The 16,786-nt window shown below is 28.5% G+C and overlaps 3 protein-coding genes across 3 annotated transcripts; 2 read left to right on the forward strand and 1 right to left on the reverse strand.

Moving 5' to 3' along the window:
• On the forward strand, window positions 2,315-4,876 carry LOC109329833 (caffeic acid 3-O-methyltransferase-like). The gene is made up of 4 exons (XM_019563692.1): window positions 2,315-2,760; window positions 3,423-3,730; window positions 4,214-4,278; window positions 4,556-4,876. Exons 1-4 carry the CDS (start codon window positions 2,357-2,359, stop codon window positions 4,847-4,849), a joined length of 1,071 nt encoding a protein of 356 aa, XP_019419237.1. The 5' UTR covers window positions 2,315-2,356; the 3' UTR covers window positions 4,850-4,876.
• Window positions 7,530-10,885, forward strand: LOC109329832 (anthranilate N-methyltransferase-like). The gene is made up of 4 exons (XM_019563691.1): window positions 7,530-8,028; window positions 8,723-9,033; window positions 9,570-9,634; window positions 10,471-10,885. The coding sequence occupies exons 1-4, from the start codon at window positions 7,565-7,567 to the stop codon at window positions 10,765-10,767; spliced, it is 1,137 nt and encodes a 378-aa protein (XP_019419236.1). The 5' UTR covers window positions 7,530-7,564; the 3' UTR covers window positions 10,768-10,885.
• LOC109329835 (protein CURVATURE THYLAKOID 1B, chloroplastic-like) lies at window positions 11,851-15,483 on the reverse strand. The gene is made up of 6 exons (XM_019563695.1): window positions 15,250-15,483; window positions 14,231-14,382; window positions 13,456-13,542; window positions 12,885-12,947; window positions 12,190-12,227; window positions 11,851-12,076 (listed from the first exon to the last, which is right to left on the reverse strand). Exons 1-6 carry the CDS (start codon window positions 15,392-15,394, stop codon window positions 12,016-12,018), a joined length of 546 nt encoding a protein of 181 aa, XP_019419240.1. The 5' UTR covers window positions 15,395-15,483; the 3' UTR covers window positions 11,851-12,015.

A 16,786-nucleotide genomic window follows, 5' to 3' on the forward strand; every position in this document is an offset into this window, starting at 1 on the left:
ATCTTCGAGGCACTCAGTTTCAGAGTCTTCTTTTCTCTTCAACTTCTTCCTTGACATTGTCTGCTTATTCAGATGCTTATTGGGCTGGGGATCCTACTGATCGCAAGTCTACTACAGGTTTCTGTATCTTTCTAGGAGATTCCCTCATATCTTGGAAGAGTAAGAAGCAGGATGTTATTTCTCGCTCTTCTACAGAGGCTGAGTATCGTGCTATGGCAACCACCACTGCTGAAATAGTTTGGTTGCGTTGGTTACTTGCTTCTTTGGGTGTTGATCAACCTGAACCCACTCCCATGTACTGTGACAATAAGAGTGTTATTCAAATCGCTCATAACTCTGTCTTTCATGAGCGTACTAAACACATTGAGATTGATTGTCACTTCACACGTCACCACTTCCAACATGGCACCATCACCTTACCCTTCATTTCTTCTTCGTTGCAGATTGCTGATTTGTTTACCAAACCTCATTCTACTCAACGTTTTCGTTTCTTGACTAACAAACTCTCGATGCTTTCGATTAACGCATCTTGAGTTTGAGGGGAAATGTTAAATGTATTTTAGTTATTAGTAAAGGGTAGTCTTGTCTTTTTGTATTTACTTAACTTCCTATATGTATTGGCCCTTTGGCCTTATCTCCATAATTAATTCCATTTTGCATTTCTCCTCTCCCTTCTCTCTTCTTCTTCTCCTCTCCCTTCTCTCTTCCTTCCTATGCAGCTGATCTAACAACTATCACGTGAACGTGACCAATAATTAACTTTTAATTACAATCATCTATTATAATTAGTTGTAAGGCTCAAATTTATTATTCTCACAATTTTTACGTGAGACTAGTTTCCAATCCTTCTCAAATCTTGTTCTTAACATGGTGAGATTGAATTGATAAAACTCATCCTAATGTCATGCCTATGTGTTAAGTAAGTACCTTAGTTGTTTTACACTCTAAAATTTTGTTAGGGTTTTGAGGGAAAAATACTTTCAACCTTCTACTAATTATATAATAAAAAGACTATATAAGGAAAAAAAAATCCTCTCACATCATTACTGGACACGTGTCATGCTCTCCTTCATTATTTTCCCTCCAAAAAAGGTCTATACTTTATCATGTTCTATAATACATTGTATTAATCTTTTACATTTTCTTTAAAACAAGGCATGTTATCTCTACTATTCTCTTCACTTACATTCCATTTTTTCATTTCATGCTCCTCTTCATTTCCATTTCATCATCTTGGTGCGCCTTTGTTATTGTCTTTCTCTTCCAACAATCACTTTTAAAATGTATTTTCATTGATTTATTGTTTATTTTGTATATTTGTTCTTATTTTATAAAGTTGTTCCTTAATTTGCATTTTTCATTGATTTTTTTGTTTATTTCGTTTGTTATTCTTATTGAAAATGTTATTTTTTGTTTATTTTTTCATTAATTTCTTTATTTTGTAGATTCGTTCTCATTATTTTGTAGATTTGTTCTTCCAACGGTCATCTTCGTTAGCGTCTTATTTACAAGAGTCGAACCCTCAAGGACGATCAAACTTTCACTTACGATATTGTATTTGTTTGTTTGTTGTTGTTATTAATCTATGTATATCCTCATCCTATCCATGCACATGTAATGTATATGTTCTTAACCATGCAGCAAAAAATAATGCCCCGTGCAAATGCACAGGTAACTTAGTTAACATTATAATGGAAAGTTATATAAATATGAATATATAATACTTAGGAATAGTTTTATTTTTTAAGGTATTCATAACTATGGTTTCACTAGTTTACAATTGTAATGTCTTATCAAGTACTCAACATAAATTGAGTGTAAAAAACTATACCATTTACCACTCCTTCTAACTCTCCTTATTTGAAGGTTCCCCTTATTTATAGAAAAATGTGTGACTTTCCATAAACAGAAATAACTTCTCAAAATTGTAACTTCTCAGGTAGAGATACGTATGGGGATCTACTGTCCTTAATTATGTCCTCAACCACGTCCCTGACCAATCATAATGAAGCAAAACTGACAAAGTTATGAATATTTAATTTTTTTTAACTGACGTGGCATAATATAATTGGTCTGGGACAAAGTTTGGGACAAGGTTTAGGACAACAAATCCTTGTCAGAAACAACCTTCTAAATTTATGACTTTCTATTAAGAGAAACAACCCTAAAGTTGTCACCTTTTTCACAAAGAGATATAACCCATCAAAATTATAACTAATCATCAAGTGACACAACTCTTCAAAGTTGAGGATTTTCATAAACAAACACAACCATTCAATTTGAAAGTATATCACAATACCCTTCTTATAAATATTGCATGAACCAACCATAGTTTTGTTTAACACTAGAATTTCAAATGGATTCTAACAATCTTGTTAAAGAGGAAGATGATTTATCATTTGGACTTCAAGTTTTGGGTTCTTTTTCATTTCCAATGGCATTGCGTTCAGCATTTGATCTAGGCATTTTTGAGATCTTAGCAAAAGAAGGTGATGGTGCAAAACTCTCTTCAAAAGACATTGCAATTAAGATTGGAACAAACAACATAGAAGCACCAAATATGTTGGATAGACTTCTTAAAATGTTGTCTTGTCACTCTATGTTGAATTGTTCTCTTCATGAAGATACACAAAATATTGGACCACCTAAGAGTTTCTATAGTCTCTCTCCTAAGTCCAAATGTTTTGTCATTGATGATGATGGTGTCTCATTAGGCCCTCTTTTGGCCTTAGCCATGGACAAAGTTTTCTACCAAAGTTGGTTAGTTTGAAAATTTATTTCATTTGCACAAATATTCAACATGGTTTACGATAGATGATGTTGTTCGATACACGTAGCCGATCTCACTTAATAACATAAAGATTTAGTTGTTGTTGTTGCACAAATATCGGCACAATTATATCTACGTATAAAGTTCTGATGCACCTCTTATTAGATGAAATTGATTGTGTTTAACTTGTTGTTGTGTCCTAGAGATATATAGTGTGTTATATCTATATACCCCTTTTCTCATTCAACTAGATCAATGTTTGAGATTTTTTTCTTCTATTTTTTTCTTGTTTGTGTGTTATAATATCTAACAAAGTCTTTCATATAACTTAGTTTCATCCTATTTGATTAGTCAAGAACATCATTTTCTATTATGTTAATTAGTTAGTTGAATATTCAAATGAATTAACCTAACATAGAATAAGAATAATTCATGATTGTGACACATATTTTGGGTGAGAAACATATGTTGCTACTTTCCAATTTATAAAACTATTAACTTTTTTTTTCTTAAAGTAGATCACTATTTTATACACTTTCTAATATAATAAAAAATGCATCTTTATATCACACACTTTTTTGTTTTCATTAGAAAAATGGGTTTTTTTTTTCTTCTTCTTCATAGTAATATAAATTATTTTTCATTGATTCAGGAATGAACTTAATGGAGCAATTCTAGAAGGAGGTATACCATTCAACAGAATTTATGGCATGAATGCCTTTGATTATTCAAGTACGGATCCAAGGTTCAATGAAATTTTCAACAAAGCTATGTTCAACTCTACTTTAATCATGAAGAAAATTCTTCAAGTCTACAAAGGTTTTGAGCAAATTAATAGATTAGTGGATGTTGGTGGTGGTCTTGGACTAAATCTCAAATTAATTACTTCCAAATACCCTAATCTTAAGGGTATTAATTTTGACTTACCACATGTCATACAACATGCCCCACAATATGATGGTAAGATTTATAGTTATATATTTAATAGTGCAATATCTATGTATTGACATTGTAAAGATTTATACACAATTAGTGTATTATTCACTATTCATTTGGATTATTTTTTTGAAAAGATAATGATAATCAAATATAAATGGTGGATGATGCAATAATAGTGTAAAAAAACTTTTTCACTATCCGGGTATATATCTTTCCTCTACATTTAATAGAAATGTTAAATAAATTTAATATACATGCATTATTGACAATATAAATATTTTATACAAGGGCGATATGTTATACATCATTTATATATTAATTATTATTAACTCTTAAATAAAAATAGTATAAATGAATGGTAAATGTTGTATTGATTATATAAAAAAATTTACACCAACGATGCATGCATATTAAACTTATCTTTAATTTACATGTGTGATAAAATAAAATATTTACACCCTTTACAAATTCTATGCATGAAATTGAGTAATTTTAATGGTGTAGGGGTGGAGCATGTGGCAGGAGATATGTTTGAGAGTGTTCCTAAAGGAGATGCAATTTTGATGAAGGTATTAAGTATTTAATTTTGTAGGAATTAATCCACTTAAGCTTTTTTCATTGTTTGGTTTAATCTATATAAACCAAACAAATTTCAAGCCCTAGTTGTTGTTTTATAAGCAAAAAAAAAAATCTTAGATTGTTAGAATCATGTGATCAAATATTATAACTAATCATAAATACACTTATGTACCATTTTACCTTAAAAAAAAAGAGTTAAATGTAAAGTATATAAATATGTGATAAATATTATAATTGATTGACATAAGTATCAATTTTTTTTTGTAGTCGATACTTCATGATTGGAGTGATGAACAATGTTTGAAGCTATTGAAGAATTGCTATAAAGCTATTCCTGAAAATGGAAAAGTGATTGTTGTGGATTCAATTCTACCTATGGTGCCTGAGGAAACAGCTTCTGCTAAATTTGGTTTTGGTTCAGACCTATTTATGATGACTCAAAATCCAGGAGGAAAAGAAAGAACACAACAAGAGTTCATGGAATTGGCTACATCTTCTGGATTTAGTGACATTAAATTAATATGTCGTGTGGGTTTATGGGTTATTGAGTTCTTCAAGTAGAATAGTAATCTTGTAATATATTAATTATTTTTATGTCAAAAGGTTCGATTCATTGTAGCGATATTTGTTAAGAAAGACAGTCATGAATTACGAAAGGGATTAGTTCATTGTCCAAAAAGATGAGCATACCCTTGGTAGCAGTGTTGTAAAAACCGGTTCGTGCTAGCCAGTTCAACCGGCAAACTGGTCCCAATATCGGTACGATACCCTAATTATACCAGTCATGTAATTATATCGGTCAAAATCTGTCAAAGTCGGTTGAAAATTGATCATATCAGTCAGTTTTCAATTTAACCGTGGTTAAACCAACAAATTTTTATTTAAAATTAATTTATTAATAAAAATGAAGAAAATTATTGGTTTTTATTGATCTTTCAACATTAATGTTTATTATATATATCTAACTTTAATAATATCGGTTTAATTAATGAACAACTGATGAACCATTATATCACAATATTAATATCTTGACTGATTTGATAACTAATATGACTCTTAACATTAAGAAGAGTAATGTAATATTTATAATTTGGTAAGGAAATGGATAGTTGAACAAATATTTAAATCTCATTATTGTTTCTATAAATTATCAAATTAAATAACTTGGAGTGTTCGCCACTTCTTTTGTCAATGATGTGGTGTCATTCTCCATCATAAGGAATCATAATTCAATGTAGGTATTTATACGAATGAATTAACTTAGGATATTCAATGTAGATATTTTTACTTAAGTCCTAACAATTGATATTTTTTATTGATAGTTGTGTCATGGAAATTGCTACCTATAGGTTGGATTTAAGGTACATTATCGAATACTGATAGTTGAGTAAAGCCACCAAAAGAGAAAGTACTATCATCAAGTCAGTGTCAATAGATTGAAAGTCGTCGTGAACATCGACCCTTAGAGGGGCGACAATCTTAGAAGTTCCACATCGAGTAGAATAGCAAACTCAATGTGGTACTTAAATTGTAAAGCTCTCCCACCTAATAGACTAGTCTTTTAGGTTGATTTATCCTCATATGCTTAAGTCCTAACAATGTCAGACATCGAAACTACAACTTTAAATTTACAAAGTATGAAACCAATATGGAGAAAATGAACTTCCTCTGTGTGTGTGGCTCTCTTAGATTAGTGAGGTGGAATGTGAAATGGAAGATGAAATGGGATATGGAGAGAGTGCAATGGGTGAGTGAATTAAGCTTCTTTTTTAAGTTTCAAAAAACATATATAGATTAAACATTAATCATGTATATAAATTTAGAAAAAATAGGAACACATGTATATAAATCACTTATCATTTATTATTGTTTCCATATAAATTATTTACAAATTAATTTAATTGAATCTAAATCAAATCAATTGATTTTTGTTAAAAAATTATATATTTTAATTAAAATATAAATGTTGGATAGATATTGGGGTGATAGGGTCCACTTAAGGACTTATCATGAGGTATATTGTTAAAATGAAAATGAGAAGAGTTATTTAATTCACTAAGAAATATGAACAATTATAAAATAAGTTGTATTACTTATTATTTAAGTACAATAATAGATTTACATCATTGTAGATGTTCTAATAGTTTCTTTACACTTTAAATTATTACCCACTCTTAAATTTAAGTAAAAATAAATAAATGAATAATAAATAATATACTAGTTATATATAAATAATGAACAATAAATAATATATTAATTATATATAAATTTTTATATTGATAATATATTTTGTACTCTCAATTATTTAGAAATGTTAATTATGATAGAGTATTAAATACTGAGTGGTTATAACAACACTTCATCAATTGGTAAAGTGTTAACAGAGTGGTGACACATCTCATCTCTATATCATGCTTCTCCAAAGCATAAAGTAATTAATTCCCATAAATCCTAATAAAAGATTTCAACATGTGAAATAAATCTCTATATATTATCATTGTAATATATATATATTGTAGGTATAAAAATTTATACACTGTTAATATATCGCTTATTAATGATTTGTATTATTTTTTGAAGAGTCAATAATGATTAAATATGAATAATAATGACACAGTGACACTATATAAAACTCTTACGATATTAATACATGTATTTTTTTCCTATTATTATTGTTTAATTGAATTAGACATTTCCTCCATCCCTTGGCACGTTTAAAACCTACTTAATTGAAAATAAAGCAATTTTTTCTTATAAGGAGATAAATTATCTCTTTCAGCCACTAAAATTATGATATATGTCCTATTTAATTATCTTTTATAAAAATATTTTAAAATTAAACAAAATAATATACATATCATATTTTTAATGACTGAATAAGATAAATTATCTCTCGATATGAATATGTCTCACCTCAAAAGAGTTTAGTATTTGATTATCAAGTAGAAACTATTTGTATAAATAAAGAAAAAAAAGATCATATATTACTAATATAAAGAGATAATTTATTTACTTTAGTCAGTATAAGTATGACATATGTACTATTTTGTTTAGTTTTAGAAATATTTTTATAGAAAATAATAAAATAAGACACATGTCATGATTTTAGTGACTAAATGAAATAGAAAAAAAAGTTTGATCCCAATAAAAAATTCATTTATAATATTCACTTTTTTCAAAACAAAAAATCCCCTATATAAAGTTCAATCACTGCATGCAACCAATTCAAACATAGTTCTATTTCTCCATCTCTCTTTCTACCTAAACCCTATTATTATGGCCACTTCATTAGAATCCAATGGAAAACTCTTGAACAAGAACCTTAAAGTAGAACAAAAACATACCCAAATGAAACAAGAAAACACTACTTTTGACACTGCCATGCAATGGACAAGTTCATTTGTTCTTCCAATGGTTTTAAGATCAGCAAATGGACTTGGAATCTTTGAGATCTTAGCAAAATCTGGTGAAAATTCTAAGCTTTCTGCAAAGGATATTGCAACACAAATTGGAACCAATAATCCAGAAGCACCAACTATGTTGGATAGAATTTTAAGGTTGTTGGTTAGTTATTCTGTGTTGAATTGTTCTATTGTTGAAGATACAAAAGAACATGTTGGGTTGCAACAGAATCTGTATAGTCTCACTCCTGAGTCTAAATATTTTGTGAAGGATAGTAATGGTTTATCATTGGGTTCTGTATTGGCTTTAATTCTTGATAATGTCTTCTACCAAAGCTGGTAAGTATATTGTGTTTTCTTTCAATCTTTTTTTTGTTTAAGATTCTTAATTGGGTTTCGGAGAGAAATAAATAGAAAAAGAATGTTTCAAAGTCATCTCACATGTGTATTTCATATCTCGTAAATATTTGTATTTCTCCTATTATCTTCCAAAACCCAACTTACAAACAATCATTTAAGGGTGCATATCCGATGTTTCACACTTAGTATCATTATATGTGTCATGACATTGTGATTGATATAAAAAATATAGTTAAGTTAAAATTTAATTTTTTTAAGTATTTTTCTAACTATTCATAGCTTATGACACATGGAGTGACATTTTTTTGTAGGAGAGCAGATATGCTCTCATCATTTAACATAGCAAAATTCTCTTAACTATTTTTTTTTTCACTATTTAAGTAGAACTTAACTTCTTGACAATTGGACCATAGTCTTTTAGATGAATCTTGAAACTAGTTCACTTTTTTATTATTATTTTTTCTTATTTATAGCATAGAAATGTTTTTTTTTTTCAATACCGTTTTTGTTCTTTTACTAGAAGAATCAACAAATTTGAACAATTATATGACTTTTAAACACTAAAGCCTAAAGTGTAAGATGGGGTGTTTCATTTTATTCATATCATTGACTTATGTGTTGACTCATTCATTTTTATTCACAATAATGAATTATTAATGTTGACTCTTATTAGGGCTGAACTAGAAGGAGCAATTCTAGAAGGTGGTGTACCTTTTAATAGGGTTCATGGTATGCATGCATTTGAATACCCAAGTGTGGATCCTAGGTTCAATGAAGTTTTCAATAAAGCTATGATAAGCATCACCACTATAGCTATGAAGAGTATTCTTGAAGTCTACAAAGGTTTTGAGGACATTAATAAACTTGTGGATGTTGGTGGTGGACTTGGGATTAATCTCAAATTGATCACTTCTAAGTACCCTAATGTTAAGGGTATTAATTTTGATTTGCCTCATGTCATACAACATGCCCCTCCTTATGATGGTAATATTTGTATTCTTTTTTAGAGTAAATACTAATTTTAGTCTCTCATATTTTTTGATTTTACCAGTTCTGTCATTCAAATAAGAAAAGACCTAAAGTGGTCCCCCAAAATTTCAAATGTGGGTCAAATTAGTCCATACTAAATGTTGTAAAACATGCTAAAAAGACTAATTTGACCCACATATAAAAAAAATTGGGACCATTTTGAGTTTTTCAATTTTTGAGAGACTAAACTAGTAAGGTAAAAAATATGAGAGATTGAAATGAATATTTACTTCTTCTTTTTTATTATATGTGAAGCTTATGATTGAAAGAATGATTTATTATATACCATTTAAAAATGAGTTTAATATTTATACATTGTCATGTACATTTTTTACATAGTCAATATATCATTCATATGTATTACTTTTATTTAATCCATAATGATTAATATATGAATGAGAAATGATATATTGACAGTTTAAAAAACTCGCACCTAATTGGTGCATTATTAAAAATTATGCATTAAATTGTTGATTATTCTTTTGCTAAAGGGGTGGAGCATGTGGGAGGAGATATGTTTGAGAGTGTTCCCATTGGAGATGCCATTTTTATGAAGGTTTGTTACATAAGTTTATTAGATCTTTGTAGGATTATCCATCTAGATTTTCTCAATGTTCAAATCACTTTATTTGCTCCAAGAAATTTAATTTTTTAGAGTTTTGAACCAAATCATTCTTTGGTTTAATTATGTTTTTAGTCCCTATAAACATAGGTAATTTTGATTTTAGTCCTTAAAAAATTCTCATACTTTAGTTGATGATTTTATTTTTAATCTCTTTTTGTTGATTTATCAACGCCACAAATGTCTATGTCATCAATTAATATGACATATGTCACATATTTGTGTTAGTCATATAATCACTTAGAGACTAAAACCAAAATTTTGAAATATATAAGGATTAAATAAAAAATAAATAACTTATAGGAACTAGAACCAAAATTCTACATATCTCCAAGGACCAAACAAATATTTAAACCTTACTAAATACTCATTTTAATTCCTGATATTTTTCGATCTTACTAGCTTAGTCCTTTAAAAAAGAAAAGACCTAAAATGGTCCCTAAAAATTTTAAATGTTGGTCAAATTAGTCATTTTTAGCATATTTTACAACATTTGATAGAGACTAATTTGATCCGCAATTGAAATTTTTGGGACCATTTTAGGTCTTTTCTTTTTTGAAGGGTCAAACTGGTAAAGTCGAAAAATATGAGGGAATAAAATGAAATATTTACTCTAAACCTTATTTAAATGATTTTTAATAAGATTTTGGTTGTTTGTGTAAATATGAATATGTACTTATACTATTATAGCATTGTTAAAGTTAATAGATGCATATATTATATGATTAACTAACATCATAGCTTTGTTATATATATCAAAATTATTGCAGTGGATACTTCATGATTGGAGTGATGAACATTGCTTGAAGCTATTAAAGAATTGTTACAAAGCTATTCCTAATGATGGAAAAGTTATTGTAGTGGATTCAATTCTTCCCATTGTTCCTAATACAACATCTTATGCCAAAAATGCTTTTGTTTCTGACCTTTTAATGTTGACTCAAAATCCAGGAGGTAAAGAGAGAACTCAAAAAGAAATCATGGAATTGGCCACAAAATCTGGATTTAATTGTATCAAATTAATGTGTTGTGTTAATGGGTTATGGGTTATGGAGTTTTTTAAGTAATAGTTGTTAATATTGTACTTATGTTATGCTTATTTTGTAAGCAAATAATGTAATAATAGGGGTTTGGATATGTGATCCCTAATTAGGTTATAGATATGATATATCATATGTATGAAAATAATCACTTTTTTATACCATATGGGGAGATTATTATTATCACCTATTATGTTGATGAGATAAATAAAATGTTATATATCAAGGTTCCATATACATGTTGAAATGTTTAGTATGAATTTGTTAAAACTTAAGTGAGAGGAATCAAGAAGTGTTGGATTAGACTATGATCGGGAGTTTTATTGTTATTGGGGCAAGAGAATAGTGAGGAGTCACAAGTGAGACATTACGTCTAGAACCAAAATTTTAAGACAATAATTTTGTGAGTCTTTTTTAGTTATAAGAGCATCCACAATGGCAAACAACATATTCATTCTTGTTTGGGTCTCACACATTATTTTATATTTTATTACAAATTCTTATGAAATAAGAACACCATCTACTTTTTCTCACAATGACAAAGATCATTCTTATTTTTGGAGTTAAGAAAAAATTACAAATGGAGTAATACAAATGAATAATAAATATTTGGAGTTAAAGAAAAAATTAAGACGTAGTTCGTCATTAACTTTGAATTTGGAGTTAAGAAAAAATTTAAATTGCAAGTAATACAAGTGTCTTTCATTATTAACTTTGAAATATAAGTAATACAAATGAATAATAGATGATGAACTAATTATGTATAAATCTTTACACTGACAATAAATAGATATTATACTCTTTCTTTTACGTGAATGTTGAATTGGAATAATTTCTGCTTATTTTTAAATTTTTTTTATATATAAACTAAGCTTGTTTAGGTAACAAGTTTAGTTTATGAAAAAAGAGCTTATAAATCAAGAAAATTAATAAAAGGCAACACATTCAAATTTGATTTATTGTTTTATTTTTTGAGTTTATAATTTATGGCTTTCTAGAAACATCAAAATGTCCTTATAATCTTTCAAGTCATTGAACTCAGTTACATAAACTCAATTTTCTTTTATTTCAGAAACCCAAAGGGATAATTAAGGAAATGAAATTCTACTTAAGTGGATTAATATAATTAAGCTACATTTATTTTCAGGCTAGATTACATTATATTATATGAGATAAACTATGATCCAGCAACAACTTATAGCCACCAAATGAAGCATGGTTATTAAATATTCAATAAAATTGCATGCAAGATAAAAATCTTTTTTATATAAGCAATTAGTAGTTGCTCCCAGTTATTTCACTATATGTTTCTTTTATTTTCTGTACCAAAGCTTCCCTGTAATTATGGAAAAAACATTACTCATAATCGCGTAGTCGAGAATCGGGTCGGAATAAGTTAGTCCATTGAACAAAATTGTAGTAATTTATTGAAAGAGAAATTGGACTTACCTGTTTGACTTGAAAACTATGTTCTTATATGCAAACCACTACAATAAAAGACAGAAAATGAATTAATATATAGATGTTACTTAATTCCTCAATGAATATAATAGAAGGATTTAAACCTATGCTACTTATTTCTCATTGTAATCATTTTCTTGTTTTTTTATATAGAATAACAACTAACAAATTATTATTGTGTGGTTTTGTGACCATTGGTATCAAATAGGTTAAAAACGAACAGAATTGAGTCGAACCAGAGATCAGTTTGGCTTAACATGATAAGAATTTGTTAAACTCGGGTTCGATATGAATTATTTTTTTAGTTTAAGTTCGACTCGATTAAAGTTCTGAATTGTTCGACTCAGCTCGAATTGGTTCGAAATTTGAACAACTCAAATATGATTATCTCATTAAACTAACGAATTGAACTCTATTCAGCTTAAGTTCGGATCATTTGATTCACGAACCAAACTTGTCGAACTAAATAACGAGTCAAGTTTCAAACAAATACTGAATTACTTCGATTCATTATAAATCCTAATCTCAAATATATCCATATTATTTATTATGTACTATTCAATTAAACATGTACCTATATTTAAGAATCGAATGATATAAGTATATTTTACACCATTTGAAATGAACCATTATTAATAATTCCTAGTATAGTGATGGTAGTAGTGAAAGTGTAATGGACTTACCCCAGTGTAGCCAATGCCTACAACCTCAAGAACCCCAGGAACTAAAGGAAGCCTATCAATTGCCTGTTATATATAAGTCATTGACATTGCTTAATCAACATAACTTTCATCAATCAGAAAAAGATGTATATATCGAGAATGTAAGAGTTTTTTATACTACCACTACATTGTCAACCATTCATTTTTTAATAATCATTGACTTTTCATAAAAAATAATTCAAATAAATTGTGGACGATGCATTGACTGTGTATAATTATTTACAATGTGATTGCATAGATTTAAAATTCTTCTTCAAATGCATTATCACAACGATTTAATATGTACACACTCAGAATTTTACACTGTCAGCAATCATCCACCATTGATTTGTTAACCATTTTTAACTATAAAAAAGTAATAAAAATCAATGATGGATGATGTACTGATTTTACAGCGCGGTCGGTGCATGATTTTAAACTCTTACCACAAAATAAATATAGTCAATTGAAGTAAAAAAAAGTTATAACCAATGAATATGAGTAAAAAATGAGGAGAAGAGAATGAGAATTGATGAGAATTTAAATAACTTACTGAGATAACACCAGCTGAGCCCCATAATGCAACTGCAGCAGCAACACCTATTGTACTCACTGCATATTTATCTTCAACTTTGTCCCACTATATATGCACCCAAAAAATCACCAAGATAAATTAACAATTACTACGTCAGAGTTGCAGTTCAACAATGCATATTTTAGATGTATAATAGCGCTTTCATGCGTTTTCTATTTGAGCATAGTAGTTAAAAATTGGTAACTTCAAATAATCTTTGACTCGCGTATTTTAAATGTATAACACCCACGTATACATTAACTTAAAATAATTTGGAAAAAAAACCCAAATTAATCCATGAAAACATGGAAAAATCATATTGATCCGAAAAAACTTAAATGATGGTCAAATTTATATCCGTTGGAAACTAAATCGTCGCTTACATTAAAGCTAAAACGGACTAATATGACTATATTGATTACACATTTGATTTTTTTTCTTCATATTTTGCAAGGACTATAAAGTTGGGTCTATAAATTTATGTGAACAAATTGATTTTTTATTTGTAGAGTAAATATCTATTTTGGTCCTTTATATTTTTTGACTTTGTCAGTTTAATTCTTCAAAAAAATACCTAAAATGGTTCACAAAAATTTTAAATGTGAATCAAATTAGTCTATTTTAACATGTTTTACAACATTTAGTAGACACTAATTTGACCATAAAAAAAACTAATTTGACTGACATTTGAAATTTTTAATAAAATATAAATTTGAGATTAAAATGAGTATTTACTCGAAATTGAGATTCTTACCGCTTGTTGAATAGTCTTAACAAAACTTGGGAGTTCAATGGGCTCAACAATCTCAGTTGTGGCTACAGCTTCAGTTGTGGCAACAGCTTCAGTTGTTACCTCTCCTGCGGTGCTGCTAGCCATTGCCATTACATTGCGTGCAAACTTGCCACCTGAAACAATCATCCACTTACATAATTATCTTACTCGATCACGACTGTGGAGCCTCCAACCATATGGAAGTCTTATTGTTATCGGAATATAGGAAGAATGAAGAGACGCAAATAAGACACCTTGTTTTGAATCAAAGCTTTAAAGTAATGGTTCCATCTATAAAACTTTTTCACTTACAAATTCTTTCGTTCATGCGCTCATATCGAATGCGTAACTTCGTATTTGAATAAACCCAAAATATTAAGAGTTTAAAATATATACACTGACAGTATAAAAATATAATTATATTATTGGTATAAATATATTAAATCAATTATTAATGTTGAAACTTCAACAAGTTAGTGGGACCAAAACAATGTTGTATATAATAAATATATCCCCTTAGCCTATAAAACAAAGGATTTAGTATGTATGTAAAAGTGTAATGTTTTTTTGTGCTCTCAACTCACCATTCATCATTTATATATTAAATATTATTAATTCTTAGACAAAAATAATATAAATGAACAATGAATAATATATTAATTGTGTATAAAACTTTATACAAACAATTCATAAATATTAAACTTTAAAATAAATTTGCACCAATATATTATTGGTTGGTTTAACTATAACCTAATTTTAAAACCCTATTTCGAAACCCCACTTAAGATAATATAATCACATTGCACATTTATAACATAACAATATTGGAAATAAAAAAAATATTTATAAAAGTTGATATACAAATATTAATAGGGCTACCCTCACCCACAACAAAATATTAACATACTAATAACTAACATACTAATAATTGCCGATAAAAAAAAATAGGCTACCAATGAAATACTCTGGATTATGTGTGCATGCTTTTGAAATTGACTTACAAAAAGAAGTGGAATTCCATGAATGAGTTTGAGTTGGAAGGGTAACACATTTTGGGGTAGTAGCTTGTGATTTTCTTGAAACCTTGCCATCAACAAGGGTTGTTGAAGAAGATAAAGTTAGTGTGGATGAAGAGGTTGAAGCCATTGATGCAAGTTCAAGTTATAATTTATTAAGTTTTGTGTCTTATAAAATATTCTTAAGTCACTAGGGAGAGTATATAAAATTTAGTTATTGAGATATTTCCTATGTTTCTAAGTTTTGTTGCCATGTTAATATAAAAAGTGTTAGATAATTTGGAAATAAAGTGTGGAGATTATTGTGCCAGAGTTTGAAGAGTTGAACCACTCATTTCTTTTTCATATGGAAGATAAGGCTTTATGGTACTTTATTGGATAGGAAATTCATGGTTGGTTTTTGAAAATGAAAACATTTCCAAAATGCTTATATTTCTTGCAAATATGCATTATAAAATTACTTGTTGCAAAGGTCAAGGCAAGTAACTATTTCTAATGGCACAAGGGGAGGGGCTTAATTTTCTTGACAAAAGTTTCATATTGAAGTAAATAAATATAATATTATGTTATTGTTCAATCTATATAGTTGATATCATCTAATAGGATTAAGATTCGAATAAAGTTTCATATTCAAGTTCTGTAAAGGATAAAAAGAATTTTTGGGATAATGTTTAAGGAAGGAAAAAAAGATAATATTTTAAAACTAAAAGTTTTTGTGTAGGTACAAATATTTTTATTTTTTTATTTTAAGGGTAAACACAAACCATACATTAAAATGTCCATGTTGTTATTGTTTCCATGTTTATTCTTCATGTGTGAGTCTTGAATCAAATGCAAGTGTGACTAAGATTTTTTTATATTTCATATATGATTTACACTAAACAAGTATTTAATGAAAGAGAAACTAACCCTATCATAAGGGTAGGTCAAATGTTGGCTTAGGGCAGTGAGAGTCTCAATTTATTAAATATTGAGATTTTATAATATGTTTTATGATTTATTAATTAAATTTAAGATTTATCAATCACATTTTAAATTGGTTGAAAGTCACACTAAATCCATATCCACTTCAAAGCAATGTTACTAAATTAGATTATTAATTTTTAAGTATAAAAATTATCATAAACACCCCTAAATAATTGACATAGTTTGGAGTAATGGAAAGTAGAAGTAATTTAACACCTCGGTTCTGACATGCGACCTTTTAAGTCCATGAATATACTGAGTGTACCACCTATTAAGCTTAAATATCTCATGTAATAGTCATTATACCACCGAGTCGCTACCATTAATCACGAGTTAGTAGAGTCCTAGAGTTTAAAAAAGGAGAGACCTGACTAGTAACAGCATAAGAGATGAGTCGGCCGATGAACTCGAAAGGCAGATCGATCGACTCAACTCAAAATTACCCCGTTGAGTCCCTTTGATTTATCAGTTGACTTAAACATAGTATCGATCGTGTTATCCATTCTAGCGATAACATTTGCACATAGAACAAAGTCGTTGATAACAAAACACCAAG

This window comes from Lupinus angustifolius, chromosome LG16, assembly GCF_001865875.1.
Source record: "Lupinus angustifolius cultivar Tanjil chromosome LG16, LupAngTanjil_v1.0, whole genome shotgun sequence".
In the NCBI taxonomy this organism is placed as follows: Eukaryota; Viridiplantae; Streptophyta; class Magnoliopsida; order Fabales; family Fabaceae; genus Lupinus; species Lupinus angustifolius.